Source organism: Carcharodon carcharias, chromosome 2, assembly GCF_017639515.1.
Source record: "Carcharodon carcharias isolate sCarCar2 chromosome 2, sCarCar2.pri, whole genome shotgun sequence".
NCBI lineage: Eukaryota > Metazoa > Chordata > Chondrichthyes > Lamniformes > Lamnidae > Carcharodon > Carcharodon carcharias.
In genome coordinates, this window is record NC_054468.1 from 56,858,167 (window position 1) to 56,878,451 (window position 20,285).

Sequence of the window (20,285 nt, forward strand, 5' to 3'; positions counted from 1 at the left end):
TGGAGAAATACTTGAAACGGAAAGATTTGAAGGGCTAGAGGAAAGAGCAAGAAATGAGACTATTAGCTGGAATCTGTGATATTCTATTTGAGAAGTTAAGTCCTCAACATTGACTCCGTATCTCATGAAGTCTCATGGCATCATGTCAAACATGAGCAAGGAAAGCTCCTAATTGCAACCCACAGCTCTCCATCAGCAGATGAATTATTGTTCCTCCATGGTAAAGCATTCCATGCATTCCATGGACTCAATGGGCAGAATAGCCTCCTTCTGTACCGTAATAGCTGTGACTATGACTTGGAAAAAGCACTGAGGGTACCAAGGGCCCACAATGTACTTTTGGTGTGGAATTTCAATGTTCATCACAAGGAATGGCTCAGTAGCACCGCTATTGCCCAAGCTGGCTGAGTCCTGAAGGAAATATCTGCCAGACTGGGCCTGCAGCATGTAGCGAAAGAACCAACAAGAGGGAAAAGCCCACTTGGCCTCACCCTCACTAATCTACCTGTCACAAATGCATCTGTTCAAGACAATAATAGTAGGAGTAATCACTGCACAGTGAAGACGAAGTCCCATTTTCACGTTAAGGATACCCTCCATCTTGTGTGGCACTACACTGTGCTACATGAGATAGATTCAGAACAGCTCAAAACGGCATCCGTGGGGCACCGTAGGCCTTCAGCAGCAGTAGAATTGTATTCAACCACAACCTGTAACCTCATAGCCCCACTACTCAAGCCGAGGGACCAGTCCTGATTCAATAAAGAGTGTAGCAGGGAATGCCAGGGGCAGCATAGGGCATACCTAAACATGAGGTTTGAAACTGCTGAAGTTACAATGCAGAATGACATACATGCAACATGTGATAGACAGAGCAAAGTGATCCCACAACTGGATCAGATCCAGTCCTGCTACAGTCCTGCCACATCCAGTCATGAAGGATGGTGGACAAATAAACACCTAACAAGGAGAAGTTCCACGAACATCCCCATCCTCCAAGATAGAGGAGCCGAGATGTCAGTGCAAAATACACGGCTGAAGCATTTGCAAGCACCTTCAGCTAGGAATTCTGAGTGGATGAAGATTCTCGGCCTCCTCCTGAGGTCCCTAGCATCGTAAATGCCAGTCAATTCTATGTGATATTAAGAAGCAGCTGAAAGCACTGGATAAGCAAGTGCAAGGGACCCTGGCAACATTCCAGCAGTAATCCTGAAGAGTTGATTTCCAGAACTAGCCACACCCCTTGCCAAGCTGTTTCGGTACATCTGCAGCAGTGACATGTAGCTGACAAGGTGGAAAATTGCCCAGGTATATCCTGTCCACAAAAAGCAGGCCAAATTCAAGCTGGCCAATTACCAATTCATCAATCTACTCTCAATCATCAGCAAAGTGATGGAAAGTGTCATTGATAGTACTATCAAGTGGCACTCACAAAGCAATAACCTGCTCACTGATGTTTAGTTTGGGTTCTTACGGGAGCACTCAGCTTCAGATCTCATTACAGCCTTGGTACAAACATGGAAAAAACAGCTGAATTCTAGAGGTGAGGTGAGACTGCAGCATTTGACCAAGCCTGGCATCAAGGAGCCCTTGTAATGGAAGTCAATGGGAATCAAGGAAAATTCTCCAATGGTTAGAGTCACACCTAGCACAAAAGAAGATTGTTGTGGCTGTTGTAAGTGCCAAGAGCCAACTTATATTTATTGTTGTCCAGGAGGCCATCATCCAAAAATTTCCAGGGGCAGAATTTTCCAGTTGGCATGCAGGGGCGGGCCTGACACACCGATGTGTAAAATGACGCACGATGACATTGGGTGTACGTTCCAATGTCACCACACGCCATCACGATATTTCAGAAGGCAGGCAAACTGAGTTCTTGGGCGTGCCCGCCATTAATTAACGGGCCAGTTAAGGCCCTTAAGGAAGCAATTGATGATTTTTCGCAGCCTGTGCAATTTTCAGTGTGTCGTGTGGGCTCAACGGGCAGGCGGGTAGGCCACATTTTTAAAAACCTCATCCACAGGCGCAATAATAGGAGTGAGTGGGCTCACTAATGTGAGTAGATAGAACTTTAGTTTATTACTTACTGCTACTTGCTGATGTGAACAGGACAACTTCATTTCGATTCAGAGCTGCTTTGACAGAAAGAACAGGCTTCAGTTCAGGATTCTGGAGGAATCATAACACTTGGAGTCTTCCAGGTACCAGACAGCCTACCCTTACCTTGGGAATGGGGATTGTGCTCTCCACTGGAGGCACCTCCTCTGAGGATGAAGAGAGGGGCAGAAGGGGGAGGAGGCCAGAAGTCCATATTCAGCCTCCAGGGGAGTCACCTGTTGGAGAACAGGCACAGGTACAAGGGATGCAGGGCCAACTGGAAGCCCAAAGTGGAAGATGCCACTATCCTGATGCAGCTACCTCAATATGTCTGATGTGTAGTGCCTCAAGGGAGACAGTGACCTCCACCTGTCAGATGATCGGCTCTGCGATCAGCTCCAACTGTGTTGGTGGACACCCCATGCCAGTGGCTCTGAAGGTCACAGTGACCCTCAACCTCTATGCCTCCGGCTCTTTCCAGGGGCCAGTGGTTGATCTTTATGGAGTCTCCCAATCAGCTGTCCACAGTTGTGTCGAGCTGGTGACAGAAGCTCTGTTCAGGCATGCATTGACTTTCATTCACTACCGATCAGATGAGGCCAGCCAGGCAGAGCGAGCCACAGGTTTTGCCCCAATTGCTGGATTTCCCTGTGTCCAGGGTGCAATAGACTGCACACATATGGCCATCAAGGTGCCAGTGGGTGAGCCGGGAGCCTTCTTCAACAGGAAGGGCTTCCACTCCATGAATGTACGGATAGTGTGTGACCATGGGATGCAGATTCTGCAAGTCTGTGCAAGATATCCAGGCAGCTCCCATGACGCATATATCCTAAGACACTCCCAGGTGCCGAGGCTCTTCAGTGCTCCAGCCTGGCTGGATGGATTGCTGCTGAGTGACAAGGGCTATCCCCTCAAAAGGTAGCTTATGATGCCTCTCTGCCATCCAAGAACAGAGGCCGAGCAGCAGTATAATTGGAGCCATACTTCCACAAGGGCCATGGTAGAGAGAACCATCAGTCTTCTCAAGATGCATTTCTGATGCCTGGACCGTTCAGGGGGCGCACTCCAATACCCCCCAGATTATGTGTCACTGATAGTGCTTGCATGCTGTGCTCTCCACAATCTGGTGCTGGAAAGGAGAGACGCAGTGGAGAAAGAAGATGTGGACGCAGATGCTCTGGCTCTAGACGCTGTGTCCAGTAGTGAGTCTGAGGTTGAGCATGGTCATGAGAACACTGAGGGGATAGACGCCGACCCGGCAACCTCCAGGGAGGCAGGGACACCCGGGAGGCTTTGATCCAATGCTCCTTCAGCTAGCCCACCACATATGAACCACCAACACATGCCAGGGCTGCAGGCTCCATACTCGATACCTGAGAGCAACATTTGCTTGGTCAGCAACATTAACTTTGTGCCTTGTCAATAAAGCTCAATGACAAACAAGTCACTCATAACATCATGCGTTCCCTTCACCTGTAAAACTAATGAAGCACCCAGAGGCTTGTTGAGAACCAAAACACTTAATGATTGGCAACTTGGCATACAGAAATCAAAGTCCATTAAAAGATTTTGAACAGCACACCAACTTCAAACAACACACGTGGGGCAAAAGAAAATAACTAGTGATGAGCCCATGTTGTGCCCAAGATGATTTACGCTTATGCGTGAATGAGCTACATCCAGGTGCTCCCCCCTCGCTGGCACTGGCATGGAGACAGCCTGCTTACTCTGCTGTCCTGTTGGCCTCGATGACCTTGGGGTGCGTCCTCTGGCCCATGGAGCCGGTGCTGGCCCTGACTTGGAGGGAGTGAGCAGTGGCACGGCTGGCATCTCCCCAGTTGCTGCAGCCTCATCAGACGCCACAGCCACTGGCAGAGGGGTGGGGAAGCTGCTGCTGTTGTCTGGAGCACCCTGACAGGAGCCCATAGAGGCGACAGGCAGCTCCTATGCCAACATGAGGTTGCTTTGGACCTCCCTGCTCATCATTGATGGATGGAAACCTAGCTGGGATATTGGATGCCCAATCCATCTCCCACACTGACACTAATCACCAGAGGTCAATGCCGCTGTGAGGCCTTGCACGTCCGAGCGCATCCCCAGGAAGCCCTGATTGATCTCCTGGAGGAGCCTCTCCATGCGAGTTGCCACGCATTCCCTCATGTATCTCTGCCAGATCCTCCGACACGCGCTGCTGGACTTCCAGCATCTGCTGCCTCAGGAACAACTCCAGAGGCTCATCATCAGCCACCAACTGAGCATGTTCCTGGTCCCCAGCATTCCTCCGACTGCCGGCACCCTGGGCACTCTGTGCCTCTGCCTGCACCTCGAGCGAATGTGAAGTGCCCTCACTGCTGTGCACTGAGATACCAGCTGACGATCTTATTCCCACCAAGGTTCTGGTATCTGCACTGGTGCCTGCCTGGCTGACAGGGTGTGTCACTGGTGCGTTAATGTCTTCTCTGCCCTCATGGTTCAGCGGTGGTCCCTCAGCCTCCTGAGTCTGGGTGTGCTCAGGTGAGGCTGAAAGGAAGAAAAAGGACATTTGATTAGTTGACGTTGTTACACTGTGAATTTGCATGCCTGGCACCCGGATCAAGATGTGCTCCTCCTTCCATTATCAATGGGGATCCCATGTTGGATGCTGAAATCAATATACAGTCAGCAGTGGAATGTTTGCACTGTCAGACATTGTGACCTCAGTGCACGGCATCTTACCTTCCAGTGGCACCCCAACCTCACCACGGTCGCTTGGCCTGGGCGCATGGCGCATCTGCAGCTCGAGAGCCTCCTGCTTGTATCTGGTTACGATGAGAAGGTGCCAGTCCACAGCCTCTCAGCATTATTGTGTGCTGTCTTCTCCTGAATGGAGAGAGGAGCATTGATTAGTCTGCTCTGTACCTGCATTGCCATTGCAGCCTGGCCAACCCCACCTGAGGAATACCTTGCAGGGCTCATCCGATTTGTGACCCTGGAGCCGCCATACACTCACACCAAACAGCCAGGGCTAACCCCCTTGCCCAGATGCTGCCTGCATCACATTTGCCACTCACACTCAGAACTTCCAAACCCATGACCACTACCATCTAAAGGACAAGGGCAGCAGATAGATGGGAATACTGCCACCTGGAAGTTCCCCTCCAAGTCACTCAACATCCTGACTTTGAAATGTTTTGCTGTTCCTCCACTGAAACTGGGTCAAGATCCTGGAACTCACCCCCTTGCAGCACTGTGGGTGTTCCTGCACCACATGCAGCAGATATAGAAGGCAGCTCAGCAGCACCCTCTCAGGGTCAACTAGGGATAGGCAATAAATGCTGGCCCAGCCAGCAAAGTCCACGTCTTGTGAATGAATGAATAAAAAATCAAAATTCTGAGTTGGTGGTGTTGGGGTGGGTGGGGGTGGGGGTGGGGGGGTGCACGGGGGCCAACCTAACTGCTGTGCTAAGTGACCCATGCCAACACGGTACTCACCCTTCCTGATCACAAGAGGTCATTAAACCGCTTGCGGTACTGCACCCAGGTGTGCCTCACCACATCGTGGGAGCTGGCCCATTCTGCCACCTCCTCCCAAGCACGTTTTGTTAGGTTGGAGGGGCCTCCTCCTCCTGTCCCTTGGCACCAGGATCGCGCGGCATGCTGCCACCTCCTCGAGGAGGGCAGGGAGGCACTCATCCAAGAACCTCGGGGCCGACTGCCCCGCTGACCTGCCTTCCCGCCTGGCCTGCTCTCTAAAGACGTTATCCATCATGGTCCTGACCGACATCAGTGGCAGCCTCAGGACGGCTGCCTTCGCCGTATTTGAATAGGCCGCTGGGTCGCCATTGGACCCAGCGGTCATTGGCCTCCCACCGCTGCCCGCCCCTTCCCGCTGATCTCGGGAGCTGCAATTTACGCTGGGCGGGCCTTAATTGGCCCGTCCACGTAAAATGGCAGCGCGGAGCCGATCACAGGTGGCAATCGGCTCCGCACCTGCTCCTGCCCAGCTGCCCTCCAGAGGAAAAATCCTTGCCCAGGAGTCAAGAATGGGGCTGATTAGAATAGATTAAGGAACTTCAATTTGCTCTTTGGATTAACTCAAGTAAAATTCTCAAGATTAAATGAAAGATGGGATAATCCAAAAGATTTGAATAGCATCAAGTTAAAATTAGGATGTTAATAGTGAGAAAAGAACCGCTCTTATTAAATGATCACTATCTTTTCAGGCAGCACAATTGATTTTCCACTTCCATTTGAATTGCAATGTAAGGTTTGTACTAAGGTTTCTCAGTGTTAATTCTGTGCCATTCATAGGATTAACTTTATGCATTTAATTTCTAAAGCTGGCATCCTGTTATAATCAGCTTTCTTGAATATCCACACTTCAAAGAAAATGCAGGCTTTCCCCATTCACAATTTAAATATAAATATAGCTTAAATATAACTGCAGAAGTGGTAAATTCTTCACTGTTTTTACTTTGAAGATTGTGGCTTCTTCTGGTTAGCTGGAATTATTAAATAGACAAAGCATTATTGGTCAAAATTCAGTGGATTAATCATGTGAAGACAGAAAGAGGATTTCTAAGTAAAAATCTATCATCCTGAATAAGAGGATATATGATCATAGTATTTTAGTTTAAAATGAAAGCTTTAAAATTAAACATTTACTATTCTTATCACAGAATCCTCCATCATACATTGAAAGTTGTGCAGAATTCAAATATGCAGAATGAGCATGGGCAAACCTTTCATTTTTAAAAAATTCTTAAAGCAAATGTTTACACCTGTTTTTTTTTCACTTTTTGAAGGAACCTTTGACTGTAACCTTGATCTGTCCAAATTCTTTTACAAAGTCCACATGCAAGTCACAATGGATATGAATGACTCAACAAGGTAAATTAAGTGAATAATTTTAATACATGAAAAATAATGCTTTTTAAAAATCATCTTGCAGTTGCCTGCTAAAAACAAAGTACTGAATATCATAAGATATGGGAGGGAGGAGATGAGAGAGTTTAAGGGGTTAACTCTGAACATGCAGTGTCCTGGGGGAGAAAAATGGCACATTTTAATTGTGCAACATTGTAGATTAATGTTGTGAAATTGGGCTGTGTAATGCTACTGATGTCACTGCTCCAGAAACCTAAAAGTCCTAAAATGGCTCTGACTGTGCTTCTGGTACTGTCTGGGCAGTGCCCCATGCTAGTGCAGAGGTGCTGTATGTGCACTGAAGGTATCATGAGAGGCTGGATGATGGCATGAATCAATCATGTCAGATGATTTTGAGCACATTTCTGAAAATTGGACCATGCATCTTCACTGACCATCTGTAACTGAGCTTAACATGCCTTCAGGTGCACAAGACACCCTCATTAACAAAAACAGACAATGCTGGAAAAACTCATCAGGTCCAACAGCATCTGGAGGGTAACCCCCATTAATGCCGTTTAAAGGTGCAGTCATCCAACTTGCTGCTGGGATACTACTTATTGTAGCAAAGCTGGTGGAAGCACTGTGGTTTCTGTTTGGGGGTCTGTCAGCAAGTTTTACATCCATTCATGGGGGCCAGAGAATTTGGTCACCCAAGTCCGAAAGAAGTATAGGGGCTGTGATTGCACTGCCTCTGGATCTGAAACATGACCAACAAATTGGAGCACAGGCTGCTGTAAGGGAAAGCTCTCCAAAGAGGGAGGAGAAGGAGAACTCTCCTGTGAAGGACATATCCAGTTTTCAGTTGGCATTTCTCATATCTTCTCTGAGAGGTGACTCAGGTTAGGAAAGGAGGTGGTCACAGAACTCTGCCACTTCCTTCAAATGGCCTGCAGCTTCGCATCAGGGTGATGATGGTGCTGCCATCAGCCATCAAGACCACAGTGGCATTAAACCTTGCCTGACCAGGTCTTTCCAAGCAGGAGCAGGCTACAGAGCCAACCTCACCCATTTGCTATCCATCAATATATCAGGAAGGTGATGGAGATCCTATGTGCCAAGAAAGGCGATTACATTCTGGTCTCTTTGAGGAGGGAAAAGCAGGATGAGGGGGCATGTGGCTTTGCCAGGATTCATGATATTTCTTATGGTGCAAGACTCCATCAATTGTAGTCATGTGACTCTGTGAGCTCCAATGTCAACAAAGAGGTATAGAAACTACAAGAGCTATCATTTCATCAACATGAAGTTGGTGTGAGGCCATGCATACTACATCGTGTTGGTGAATGCCCGTCATCCTGGCAGCAGCCATGATTCATTCACTTCGAGGCAGTCTGTCATTCCCACCCTCTTCGGGCCTCCAAGAAGAAGCAGAGGCTGCTGGGAGACAAGGCTACCCACTGAACACATGGCTGCTTAACCAGCATCCCATCCCCACCCTGCTCCCCCACCACTATATAGGAGGACTGCAGGCCATAGAGCCACCAGAAACATTGTGGACCATTGTGCTCAAGTAATGCTTCCACTGCCTGGACTATTTGGGAGGAGCCCTCAATTACTCACTGGAGCATGTTTCCAAGTTTGTGGTGGCCAGCTGTATCCTCCACAATATTACCATCATGAGGGTGCAGCTATTTGCTACCAGGAATCTGGAGGGCACCTCAGGAGGAGGAAGGAGGAGGAGGCATGCAGGATGCCTTCAGGATGAGCTGTTCAAGGACACCTGCCCAGATTCCATTTCCCATAGGACAACTTTCCTTCACCGCCATAACTCCACTATTCCCCAACTTGCCATTCTACTGGGATGACCTTCTCAAATGGCCCGTTGGCCATAAAAACCACCAATAATAACCTTTCCATTACATCTTTATCCAAAAGCAAATCCATTTACCAGAACAAAAATGAACTGTTCACCCTCGGTGCCTGTCTTTTGTGTGCCTTTGCCTGTCCTGCCGCTCCTACAGGGTGCTACCCAGTGGCTGCAGCATGGTTGATAGATAGCTTCTGGCTTTCAGTGGAGGAGACTGTTATGACCAGGTGAGAAGGAATGAACCAGCTCCCCTCTATTCAGCCTCCTTGGTTGTTCGCAACAAAGGTCTTAGTTTCTTTTTCATTAGGGTGTGTTGCAGCCGATTTGGATTAGCTAGTTTCATGGATGCGGTCTGATATAGAAGATCTTCCAATTATTACGAGATCTCGGTTTACTGGTAGTTCTTTGATAGTTGACTTCTCGAACTGAATATACAGGGAGATACAGGGAGAGAGTGCAACTTTCCCGCCTGGTTCCTCTGCTGAAAACTTTCTTGACACTACCTTCACACTTGCCATCTCTCTGCAGTGGCTCTAGCCTGTCCTATTATACTTCACCCATTGTGTATTTCCAAGGGGTTTTGGGTGGTTCTGCCTGTGGCAGCTATTGTTTCAATATCCAGCACTTTGCATTTTAATGTCTCTTCCTTAGTGATGAGTTTCGATGGGTCTGAATGTTTGTTTGTTTTTCACCTTCACCTTCACCTTGGTGGTTGGATGGTGGCCTTGTGTTCTTAAAACAGTTTGCTCTGTCTCAGTTCAAATTGCAAGTTTGAATTGTAATTCCACATCAGAACTTTCCAGAAGATAGTCAACTGGCAATACCAGATGTTAGGTGACTTGTGGCTGCCATCATTCGTCAGTTTCTTTTCTTGTCTTTAAAATCTCCTTTTTAAACAGTTCAGTATATGTTTGGTCACCCAGTGAAATTATAGATTTATCACTCATGCACAAGTCACATCTTGTGACAGACTCCAGGTGGCCTTGGAGGACATCTTCGAGCAACTTTGAGCTTTGAGGATCCAGTATCGAACTGCCCAATCAGACAAGAATGGCAGCAGTCTCAGCTGTCTGCTAGAGCTGTCATCCTGAATGAAGTCTGTCCTCTGCTGTTCCTGTTCTGCCTCCTTTTATGTTGGGCAACTATCTCATGCAAGAGAGAGTGCAGAATGTCGGTGATTGTGTTGCACTGTTTGGTTGATGTTTCTGCCATAGCTGAGTAGCTGGAGGTAGCATGAGATGGGTATGAGGCTGTCATCAGTGGAATGTGTGTGAGGGTGAGGTGGAGTTTCTGAATGTTAGACATGAATTCTAGGTGCTGGGTGGTGTGTGGTGCATTGTAAGGTTGGTGGTATAGTGCATAGGAGATGTCCTTTGAAGATACATTCATTGACCTTTCCCACCTTTGTGAGATAATTAAACTTCCTCGTGGTCAGACTCCCGACACTAACTTCCATGGTTATCTGCTCCCCTTCCTTTCAAAGAGTACACCTTGAGGGTCTCCTATCTCCCTACGGCAACATGGCCTCTCTCTTCTGGTCCACCTCCATGACAAAGTTCCCCAGCACCACCAGTAAACCTGAGAGTTTTCTCTCTACCCTGGTGCTACATTGGGCAGCAACCTCCTTTCAATCAGTGCAGCTTCCTTCAAGAGGGACAGACAGTTTTTAAGAGCTTGAGCTATCTACAACATGTACTCATCTCACATGCTGTGCGGCCTCCTGTTGAGCATTCAGCCAGCCAACAGCACAGGTTATGCCCAGCTTCATACTGTAATCATGGAAGTGAGGAGGCAACACAAAGTTTGAATGCTGCCTGCCTCACTGGGACATGGTTGGCTACATATTGTGATCAGAATCCCTTCACGTGAATGGATATGAAGAAATGTATAGCCTCTGGAGTTTTATTTGCTCTCAGCAAAATGTGTTGGTTAAATTATCTCTGCTTTTTCCAGCACTTATGAAAATGCCCAAATTTACTCAATAGAGATAATTTTTAAGTCTTCTTCCTGGTAGAGAGAATCACTCACTGAACACTACCCACAAATTTCCAAACATTCACTCCAATAATCTGAGAATTGTAGATTGTACACACCTCAATTTCTGATATACACCAACAGCTTCTCAGTCAGGAGTATAGACTCATACAAGTGCATTTATTTGGAGCTTTAATGTTTACCAATGTGCAATAGAGCAATGAATTAGAATATACACCTAGTAATACTGCTGATTCACTTCGTAACCCCCTTAATAGGCATATCCGTATTCTGGTGGATAGTCAGTGCTTCAGAGCAGCTATTATCTGTGTAAATTTTGCTGCTAATTTATGGAATGAGCAGATCTTAAAAAAGTCTGTTTTATGGTGTGATGAACTAGCAAAATGCAGATCCAAAAGGAAGTAAGTACTAAACAGAGTGTCCAATGAGTATAAGTAGCAATCGTATAGAAAGTAAACTTGACCCCTGACTTTAACCTATTCCACTCAGAACAGGCAGAATGGAGCAGAACAACAGATGAGTTGTAAATCAGGCACCCAGTCCAAACCCACCCTATTCTTGCTGGGTTAGTTTAAAATTTCGAGTTTGGTGCCGACAACCCATCACACTTGGAAGGATTCGAAGAAATTGCCCAACTTCAAGAAAGTGTCAAGATAATGTTACAGACAGGAGAGACAGGCAAACTTCTTTGCTCTCAGCAACTGTCTGTAAGAATGTGTTTTGAATTATTTTTAAAGTAGGCTGTGGCGTGTTTTCCCAAACCCTCAGTTTGTGTGATCCAATTTATTAATATCTATCAGCAAGCTCATGTTATGATTAACTCAGAAGGTTATTCACATTCAAAACCAGGGGAGGAGTGTTAGCAACTTTCCACTCCACTGCAAACATACACAAAGCTGGGGTGGGGGGGTAGAGGGTGGATAGAACCACAGACTTTTAATGGCACAGAAGGAGGCCATTCGGCCCATCATGTCTGCACCGGCTCTCCAAATGAGCATTATGGTCTAGTGCCATTGCCCTGCCTTTTCCCCGTACCCTTGCACCTTGTTTCTTTTCTATTCAAATAACCATCTAATGCCCTCTTGAAAAATAAAGTTTTTGTTGTGACACAGCTGATGGTAAATAATGAGTTGTTCAAATCCCAAAGGAAAACTCAAAACAACTGCCACAACTTGTTTTGCAATTTGTATAAATTTTGAGGTGCGTGCCTTGATTTCAGTAGTAATAAGACCACCAAGACTTATAAGATTTTACAAAACTAGATTAAATATTTATTAATAAGAGAAATGATTATAAACACATACTTATGTCTACAAAGTACTATTACAATAACTTCTACATCCCCTACTTAATCTGACTTCCAGTTACGTTTTCATTAAGGCAACAGCAAGCATATAGATTTTAAAAGACCCAGGCACACAATACCCTGAACCAATCAATTCAAAGTGAGTTTTCTTAAATTCAGTTCGTTTATAAAAGCAGCTTGAGGCATAGATGCTGAAGGTATTTCACACTTTTTAGATGTTAAAAACACCTACCCTTAAGCACAGCCTTCACTCCTTTATACATATTTTCCCCTTTGAATGCAAATTCCCATTGTTTCACTATGTCTTTGGACTTTATCTTTCTGATAGTAAAAATCTCTCATAGCACTAAGTTTTACCAGTAATCTTTGAGAAAAAAACACACTGTTTCTAAACTTCAGCTTACTAGGTGACACATTTCACCCCTCCTTTGAAAACAATCTAGTCTGGTTTATTTAAAAATGCAAATGTCCTTTTACACCTTACATTCTAAACTTACCCCATGTTTACCATGTTACATCAAAGCCTTCAGACCAGCTGCCTTTAATCCAATTAATTCTTACGCACACCGACACAGATACCACTATTTTAGAATAAATTCCAATAACATCATGGGAATTATTATATCTTCCTGACAGTTTTATAACTATGGATAAAAACAGTACAAGGCCACAGAAATGAATGTTAGTTCACGTGATTTCCAGATTCTGGGAATTCAAATTCCAGAGGGTATTTCTTTTGTGGCAATTAATTCCTGATGAGTTTCTGGTTGGAGACAGCAATATGAAAATCCTTGAAATGAATGACATTGCAGCACAATGGGTTTTCCGTGCTTAGACTGCTTGGCAGGCATTGATCATAGATTTTTAAAATCAAGCAGGCTTCTAGGAGCTGAGAGATGGTAATCACTTGTTTGCTCAGCCAGGCTGCTGGAGCCCTTTCCAGTTGATGTTAAAACAGTTAGCTGTAGATTTCTCAGTTCTCAAAGGAATGTAAAGGTTTCAAAATGATCACTCAAATCATGTGACCTTCTTTCTCCATAATGATTTCAAAAGGGATGTTTATCCAGTGTCTGGAACTGGCTTTGAATTCAGTACTGATAATTTCCCAGCCATTAGCTGTTGAAAGAGTCATCATCCATATTAAAGTTCTTGTGTCAAGAAGTCATTGTTTAGGCAGACCCTCTGATTCCACTAGAGGGGTAAGCTTATCATGATGCAAATGATGTCCATTTTCCCCTCAATTGCTCACTTTTGAAATGGACCTGGACAGTCCCAGGTCTGAGATGAGTCTGTTAACAGTTCTGCAGCTATAACGACTTTTGATCTGTGAGCCCCCTGGTTTCATGATTGCAAAGGTCTGTACAATGAGGTGTCAGATTCCACAGGCTGAGAGAGGAGTTCTTTTGTTCTTGTAATTGCTGCTGGTAGCTTCCAGAACAAAGGGCCAATCCTGTAGTCATGTGACTTATAACAGTCATCCTTTGGTTCCTCAGAAAGTCCATTTTAAAAATAACAAAAAACAACAGAATTTTGTATATATAGAGAGAGTGTTTTGGGTTTCTTTTCATGGTTTATTGACCTAACAGTAATCAATGAGGATCATTATCAATTATTGCATATTGCTTTCAACGTTTTCCACGTGAATGTGCCAAGGGATAGCATCGCCATGGATCTCACTGAGTCATTTTATGGTTTTTAATTCATGGGCAATTGAAGAAAGAGAGCTTCCTTACAAACATAAACTGGTGACCAAATCAATTAGATGCACAAGCATCACAAACTAGTCTAGGTAGACTACCAGGCAAGGGTTTTCTGTGAAAGAAGCTCTGAAGAAGAGTCATATGGACTCGAAACATTAACTCTGTTTCTTTCTCCACAGATGCTGCCAGACCTGCTGAGATTTACCAGCATTTTCTGTTTTTATTTAAGGGTTTTCTGCTGTTCAAACATCTATAGACCTTGTTCAATGGAAATAAAAAATCAATAGTATGTAAAATGGCCATCTTACTGACTATCACCTGACTTACATCATGTGTAAAGTCAAGGTATATTGTATGATGTATAAATCCTGAGTGAATTTACATCTTCCAGTTTAATTGGTCTTTAATAAACAGAAAAACATGAATACGCTATCAGTATTTATGTGCAACACAGCTGTTACAATTTGAGGGATAGTGAACACACATTGGTGCTTATTTTATTAGTATCAACTAATAATATGACTATACTTTAAATGTGTGAAATAGCTCAAACATTCAAAGTGAATTAAACCCTGTCGTATAAAAGTCTTATTATAATCCTCCCTAATACCTAAGGTATTAACACATTTTGATAAATGATTGAATTGAGTTTCAGTCAGTCACCATCTGACCATTACCTTTGTAATGACAGTCCTCAGACTAAACCAACAATTTTAATGAAGTCTAAGAGGGGGGAAACATAGATTTTTCTTGAGATATTTGAGTTACCTGACCTGGCAATGAACTTTAAAGAGATTTAATTGCTTGTTTCTCTTTGAATAAATGCAAAAAAAATTTTTTCACAGACATGGGAGTGAGTTTTTTAAGGCAGCTCACACAAATGACACCATCAATATGAAAGCCTTATTGACAAGTGAAGATTTTGACCCCTATGTTCGAGGTATATATTTATGAATTAGAAACTTGATTTCTCTTGGCTTTGTAGCATTAAGTTTGATTTTTCTTCCCCTGCCACTTACCAGTCAAGAAGCTGATAAGATATCCATCTCTGGATGCTCGCGAGTAACATTCTATTGCTGCCTCAGAACAGATGCATGAGTGTAGTCCAGGTTATTGGATCCATGTATAGCTCTTCAATTGGGTCACAGATAAATTCATCTCTGGCACTTTTGCCTGAAATCTCAACTGAGATTGCAATCTCACTTTATAGACAGCCATAGAAAACATTTTTCATCGCTAAACCTCTACAGGTTTAGCATGGTTCAACCTCTGGTCCTTTCTTCCTTATATTTCCTTACGGCAATCACCAACCACGGTGTAACCCATTTCAGGCATATAATTGGGTTGGTTAGCCTAAACTGTAGAATCATACATTATATTTGCTTCTTCTTGCATTGAAACCCCATTAATCTAAGCTCTGTAACTAGTAGCTTGAAGAATGAGAGGGAAAGAAAGATAAACTTCCCTGTGATGTAACTTAAACTCATGAAAGTGACAAATGCCCAATGTTGTGATATTAATGAGGAGAAATGCATTCATGATGAAAGTACATCAACACTACAATTTGTAGACTTAAGATAAACTCATAAACTGTGGCTGCTTCCACAGTTATTCCTGTAATTTTCTCTGAGGCTAGGCTACAGTCCTCAAATCAGTCAGCCATCCTCTCTTGACTTATCGCACAAGTTACTGCTGATTTTTTCAGAAAGGCCAGTGTTTGCAGCCCCTTGCTTGGTAAATAATCCCCATTTCAAACAAGGGAAACTTGAAAAACCTCCTTGACATTCAGTGGCATTACCATCACTGATTCACCCAGAATCAAATTCCTGAGGGTCACCATTAACTAGAACTTAACTGGACCAGCTACATAAATGCCACAGGTCAGAGGCTGGGTATGCTTGACCCAGCTCACCTCTTGACTCCCTGAAGCCCCTGCATCATCTAGAAGACCCAATGAGAAGTGTGATGGAATATTCCCCACTTGCCTAGATGAGTGCAGCTCCAACAATACTCAAGAGGCTTGACACCATCCAGGACAAAGCAGCCCTCTTGATCAGCATCCAATCCAACACCTTAAATATCCATTCCCTCCACCAGTGGCATTCTATCATTGCAGGGTGTAACAAGACAAGATGCACCATAACAACTCGCCAGGTCTTCTTTGAAAGCACCTCCCCAAAACCATGACCTCCACCACCTAGAAGGACAAGAGCAGCAGGTGCAGGAAACACCATCACCTTCAAGCTCCTCTCCAATTCACATAGCATCCCCACTTGGACATACACTCATTGCTAGGTCAGAATCCTGGATCTCCATATCTAGCAGCATTCTGATAGTCCATTCACCACATGGCTTGCAGCAGCTCAAGAAGAAGGCTCACCATCACCTTCTCAAGGGCAACTAGGGCAGGTAATATTTACTGACTCCGCTCATGCCATACACATTCCAAGAATACATTTTTAAAATCAGTTTTAGTAGTTTGACACAACTATGCAAATTTATTTAATTGTTAGATTCCCTAAAGACCAAGAGACCTTTGCAGGTTTCCATGTATTCCTTAAGTCTTAAATAAAATTTTAAGTTCAGAAAGATTTCAGTGAAGTGAATACAGAAAGATTGTTTCTTGCAGTTGGTTTATTACTAACAAGAGACCATCACTTTGAAATTTCCACTGAAGAGCAAGGTTAGGAAAAAAATTCTTCACACAGAGAGTCATTACAGCATAGATTTATTTGCTGTATGGAGGACTTGAGGTGCATCTTTTAAGGGAAGAGAATTTAAACATTTGAAACAGTGGAAGAAGTGCAAAGCTGTGGAGAAAGCAGAGCAGTGGAATAGTTATGGATTACAAAAGGATAAAGCTGGCATAGGCAATGTGGGCTGAATTGTGTCTTGTGCTGTAAACCTCTGTGGTTCTAATTGTTTTGATATTCTTATATGCACTTGTTCAGAAACTAATATTCAAAAATACTGTTTAAAGGGAATTTAGAAGAAACAATACTGCATTCAGCTTTGTTCAATGGTAATAAGGAAATTGCAGAGTTAATTCTGGATAGGATACCATCACTGATCAATGAACCCATGACGTCTGACATGTACAAAGGTAAAATACATTGTGTTTAATATTGATTAGGGTTCAGAGTAAACAGCACAGAAGCATTAATTTACCAATTCATAGGTCCTGTAAGTACATTTATTTTATTATTTTGTAATGTTTTCTGAAACATATAGTAAAATTACTGTTATGTAATCATTAAATATGCAATTAATTTGCAACATTGTACAATCACCTTTATGCAAAAATTGTTATCTGCCAATAAACACTTTAATGTTGTTGGGTATTATAGTGCATGTAAACCTTTTAAATACATGACTGTCACTAATACTAAGTCCTGATTAGATTTCTGTTTGTAATGCATCCCTTCTCTCATCATCCATTATTCTGCACTTGTCCAAATCAGTATGTTTGAGAGACCAAACAAAAATCACTTGTAATGTGTAAAATTATGCTTTCAACTATTTGAAGCATAACAACAAAGTGGGACTAGTAGGGAATGCTACCTTGGGTAATTATAATCCAGAGTCTTAAACTCTCAATTTGAATTTCAGGCTCAGTAACACTCACTTAGGTTCAACTAGGAAGGAAATGAACAAGTGTGGGAGGGCTAAGGAGGGGGAGGGGTGCTATGGTTGCATTCCTGGTCACCAGAGAGAAGTTGCAGATTGAGGGGAACATATCGAACACTGTTCTAAATCAGCTAATGGATAATTCAAAAATTAATATTGGCAGTATCCAATGAATTGTCTTTGAGCAGGAATTTGCCACCTTTCTAAATAAGAAGAACATCCTTGAAATAGCACATGAAATGGAGGGCAGAAAATTTTTAGTGCAGCATAAAAAATGGCTAGATTACTTTAGTATACTGCTTAATGGTACTTCTTAGTCTGTTTATATGAATGAACCATTTCTGATATCACTTTTCCATTTACTTTCAATCTATAGGTGAGACACCCATGCACATTGCTGTTCTGAAACAAGATGTAGAAATGGTTAAGGAACTGTTGAATCGAGGTGCTGATGTGGTAAATGCACGTGCAACTGGTTCATGCTTTGTTCCAGGAGAAGAATGTCAGTGTTACTATGGTAAGGTCTCGTTTTTGTTCTTAGAAGTAAGATAAGATATATTATTGTGGATTGATAAAAGTTGAGGATTCTTATGTATCTTTCACGCAATTATCTAATTGTTGTGAGCGTAATGTTTCAACATGTCCTCAGTAACTTTTTATTGCCCAACCTCATTCCGAGTTAAACACAAAAAACTGCGGATGCTGGAAATCCAAAACAAAAACAGAATTACCTGGAAAAACTCAGCAGGTCTGGCAGCATCGGCGGAGAAGAAAAGAGTTGACGTTTCTGTTGAAGGGTCATGAAGACTCGAAATGTCAACTCTTTTCTTCTCCGCCGATGCTGCCAGACCTGCTGAGTTTTTCCAGGTAATTCTGTTCTCATTCTGAGTTGTTTGAGAATGACATCTGCATAATTAGTGCTAGTAAATTTCCCTTCCTAACAGCATTGGGGGTGCAGCTATATCATACAGACTGCAGTAGTTCAAGAAATCGGCTCACCACCTTTTCAAGGGCAATTAGGGATGAGCAACAAATGCTGGCCTAGCCAGCGATGCCCAATCTGATGATATAAGGTTTTTTTAAATTGGCTTGTGAAATATGTTTTCAGTTTCCTTTAGAAAAGATTCAGATCTTTAAATTAATTGTTGTCTAATAACTTGGTGTTTACCATTTTAGAATTGCTCAATAAACTCATTTTCAGTGACATGCAGGGAAGTCACGTTAGCTTTAAATAAGAACATAATTAATATTGAATGCAATTATTTTGAAGTAATCAGAAAATACAGGTACCTTAAGATATGAAAAATGGTTTAAGATGTACAAGAACCATCAATGTTACTACTTTTTGCTTGGAAGCAACCTAGGGTGCATTAATACAAAAGTAAACATATGACTCATAGGCCGGGATTTTCCGTGCCTGCTGGTGTTTGTGTGTTCGGTGGCGTGAGCGGACAACATGGCAGGAAGGCCAGAAATCGACATTGTGAAACGAGTTTGCAATCGTCCGTTCCGCCCGCTACTGGCAGGCCGTGTTTCCTGCCATCGGATGTTGGGAACCTCATTGTAATACATCAGCATAAGGCCAGCCCACCGGAATCGTTCCCCCTCCCCCGCTGGATCGTCCGCACATGTTGGCATAATTGCATGCTGACATGTTTCACAACAGTATATAAAAGGCGTGCACTTGGCAGGCTGCACTTTGAGAGGAACTCAGAGGTGAGTACACAGCAACGATGTGCAGCGCTCACCCGGGTCGTCTGTTTGATTTCAAGGTTGAAACATGTTGCGGGATGGGAGGGGGCAAGGGCTGCCCTGCGGTTGAGGTGACTTGGTGGGGGGTGGGGGGAGCAAGGGCTGCCCTGTGATTGAGGTGACTTGGTGGGGGGGCGGGGGGAGCAAGGGCTGCCCTGCAGTTGAAGGTAGCGCAAAAGCACATGCGGGGTTGGGGTGTGACTCATAGATTCATAGACATTTACATCACAGAAGGATGCCATTCGGCCCATCGTGTCCATGCCAGTCAACAAAAATCTGACTACACTAATCCCATTTTCTAGCGCTTGGCCCATAGCCCTGGAGGCTATGGCAATGCAAGTGAATATCTAAATACTACTTAAATGTTATGTGAGTTTCAGATTCAACTATCCTTTCAGGCAGTGAATTCCAGACTCCCACCACCCTTTGGATGAAAATATTTCTCCTCAACTCCCCTCTTAGCTTCTGGCTCTTACCTTAAACCTATGCCCCTTGGTTATTAACTCCTCTACTAATGGAAAAAGTGCCTTCCTATCCACCCCATCTATGCCCTCATAATCTTAAACACCTCTATCAGGTCTCCTCTCAACTTTCGCTGCTCCAAGGAAAACAACCCCAGCCTGTCCAATCTTTCCTCATAGTTCATTCACTCCAGCCCAGGCAGCATCCTGGTAAATCTGCTCTGCACCCTCTCCAGTGCAATCACATCCTTCCTATAATGTGGTGACCAGAACTGCATGCAGTACTCCAGTTGTGGCCTAACCAGCATTTTATACAGTTCCAGCCTAACCTCCCTGATCTTGTATTCGGTTAATAAAGGCAATTATCCCAAGTTGTGGGCGAGGGAGCCGGTCACGCATTAAGAAAGCCTTATGTAAAGTGACCATTCCTCTGCAACTGAGACAATTCAGCCACATTGATATGGTTGGAGCCGGGCCTTTAGTTTCTCTGCCCACTCAAGCAATGCAGAGGCATGAAAGTGCCACCAAGTGCTCCAGAGCTTTTCACCCCTCGGGCACAGACTGTAAACTAATGAGTGTTTTAGTGGACTGAAGAACAGCTGGACAACTGGGCATGTTGTACAATATCCTTG

At 43.9% G+C, this 20,285-nt stretch overlaps 1 protein-coding gene across 1 annotated transcript in view; it reads left to right on the forward strand.

The window, feature by feature from the left end:
- LOC121287412 (transient receptor potential cation channel subfamily V member 6-like) overlaps positions 1-20,285 on the forward strand; it is a 46,582-nt gene that overhangs the window by 5,262 nt on the left and 21,035 nt on the right. Inside the window, exons 2-5 of the mRNA XM_041205266.1 lie at positions 6,882-6,966; positions 14,659-14,753; positions 16,794-16,916; positions 17,817-17,957. Coding sequence (XP_041061200.1) covers positions 6,882-6,966; positions 14,659-14,753; positions 16,794-16,916; positions 17,817-17,957 — 444 coding nt within the window. The remainder of the gene's footprint in view (positions 1-6,881; positions 6,967-14,658; positions 14,754-16,793; positions 16,917-17,816; positions 17,958-20,285) is intronic.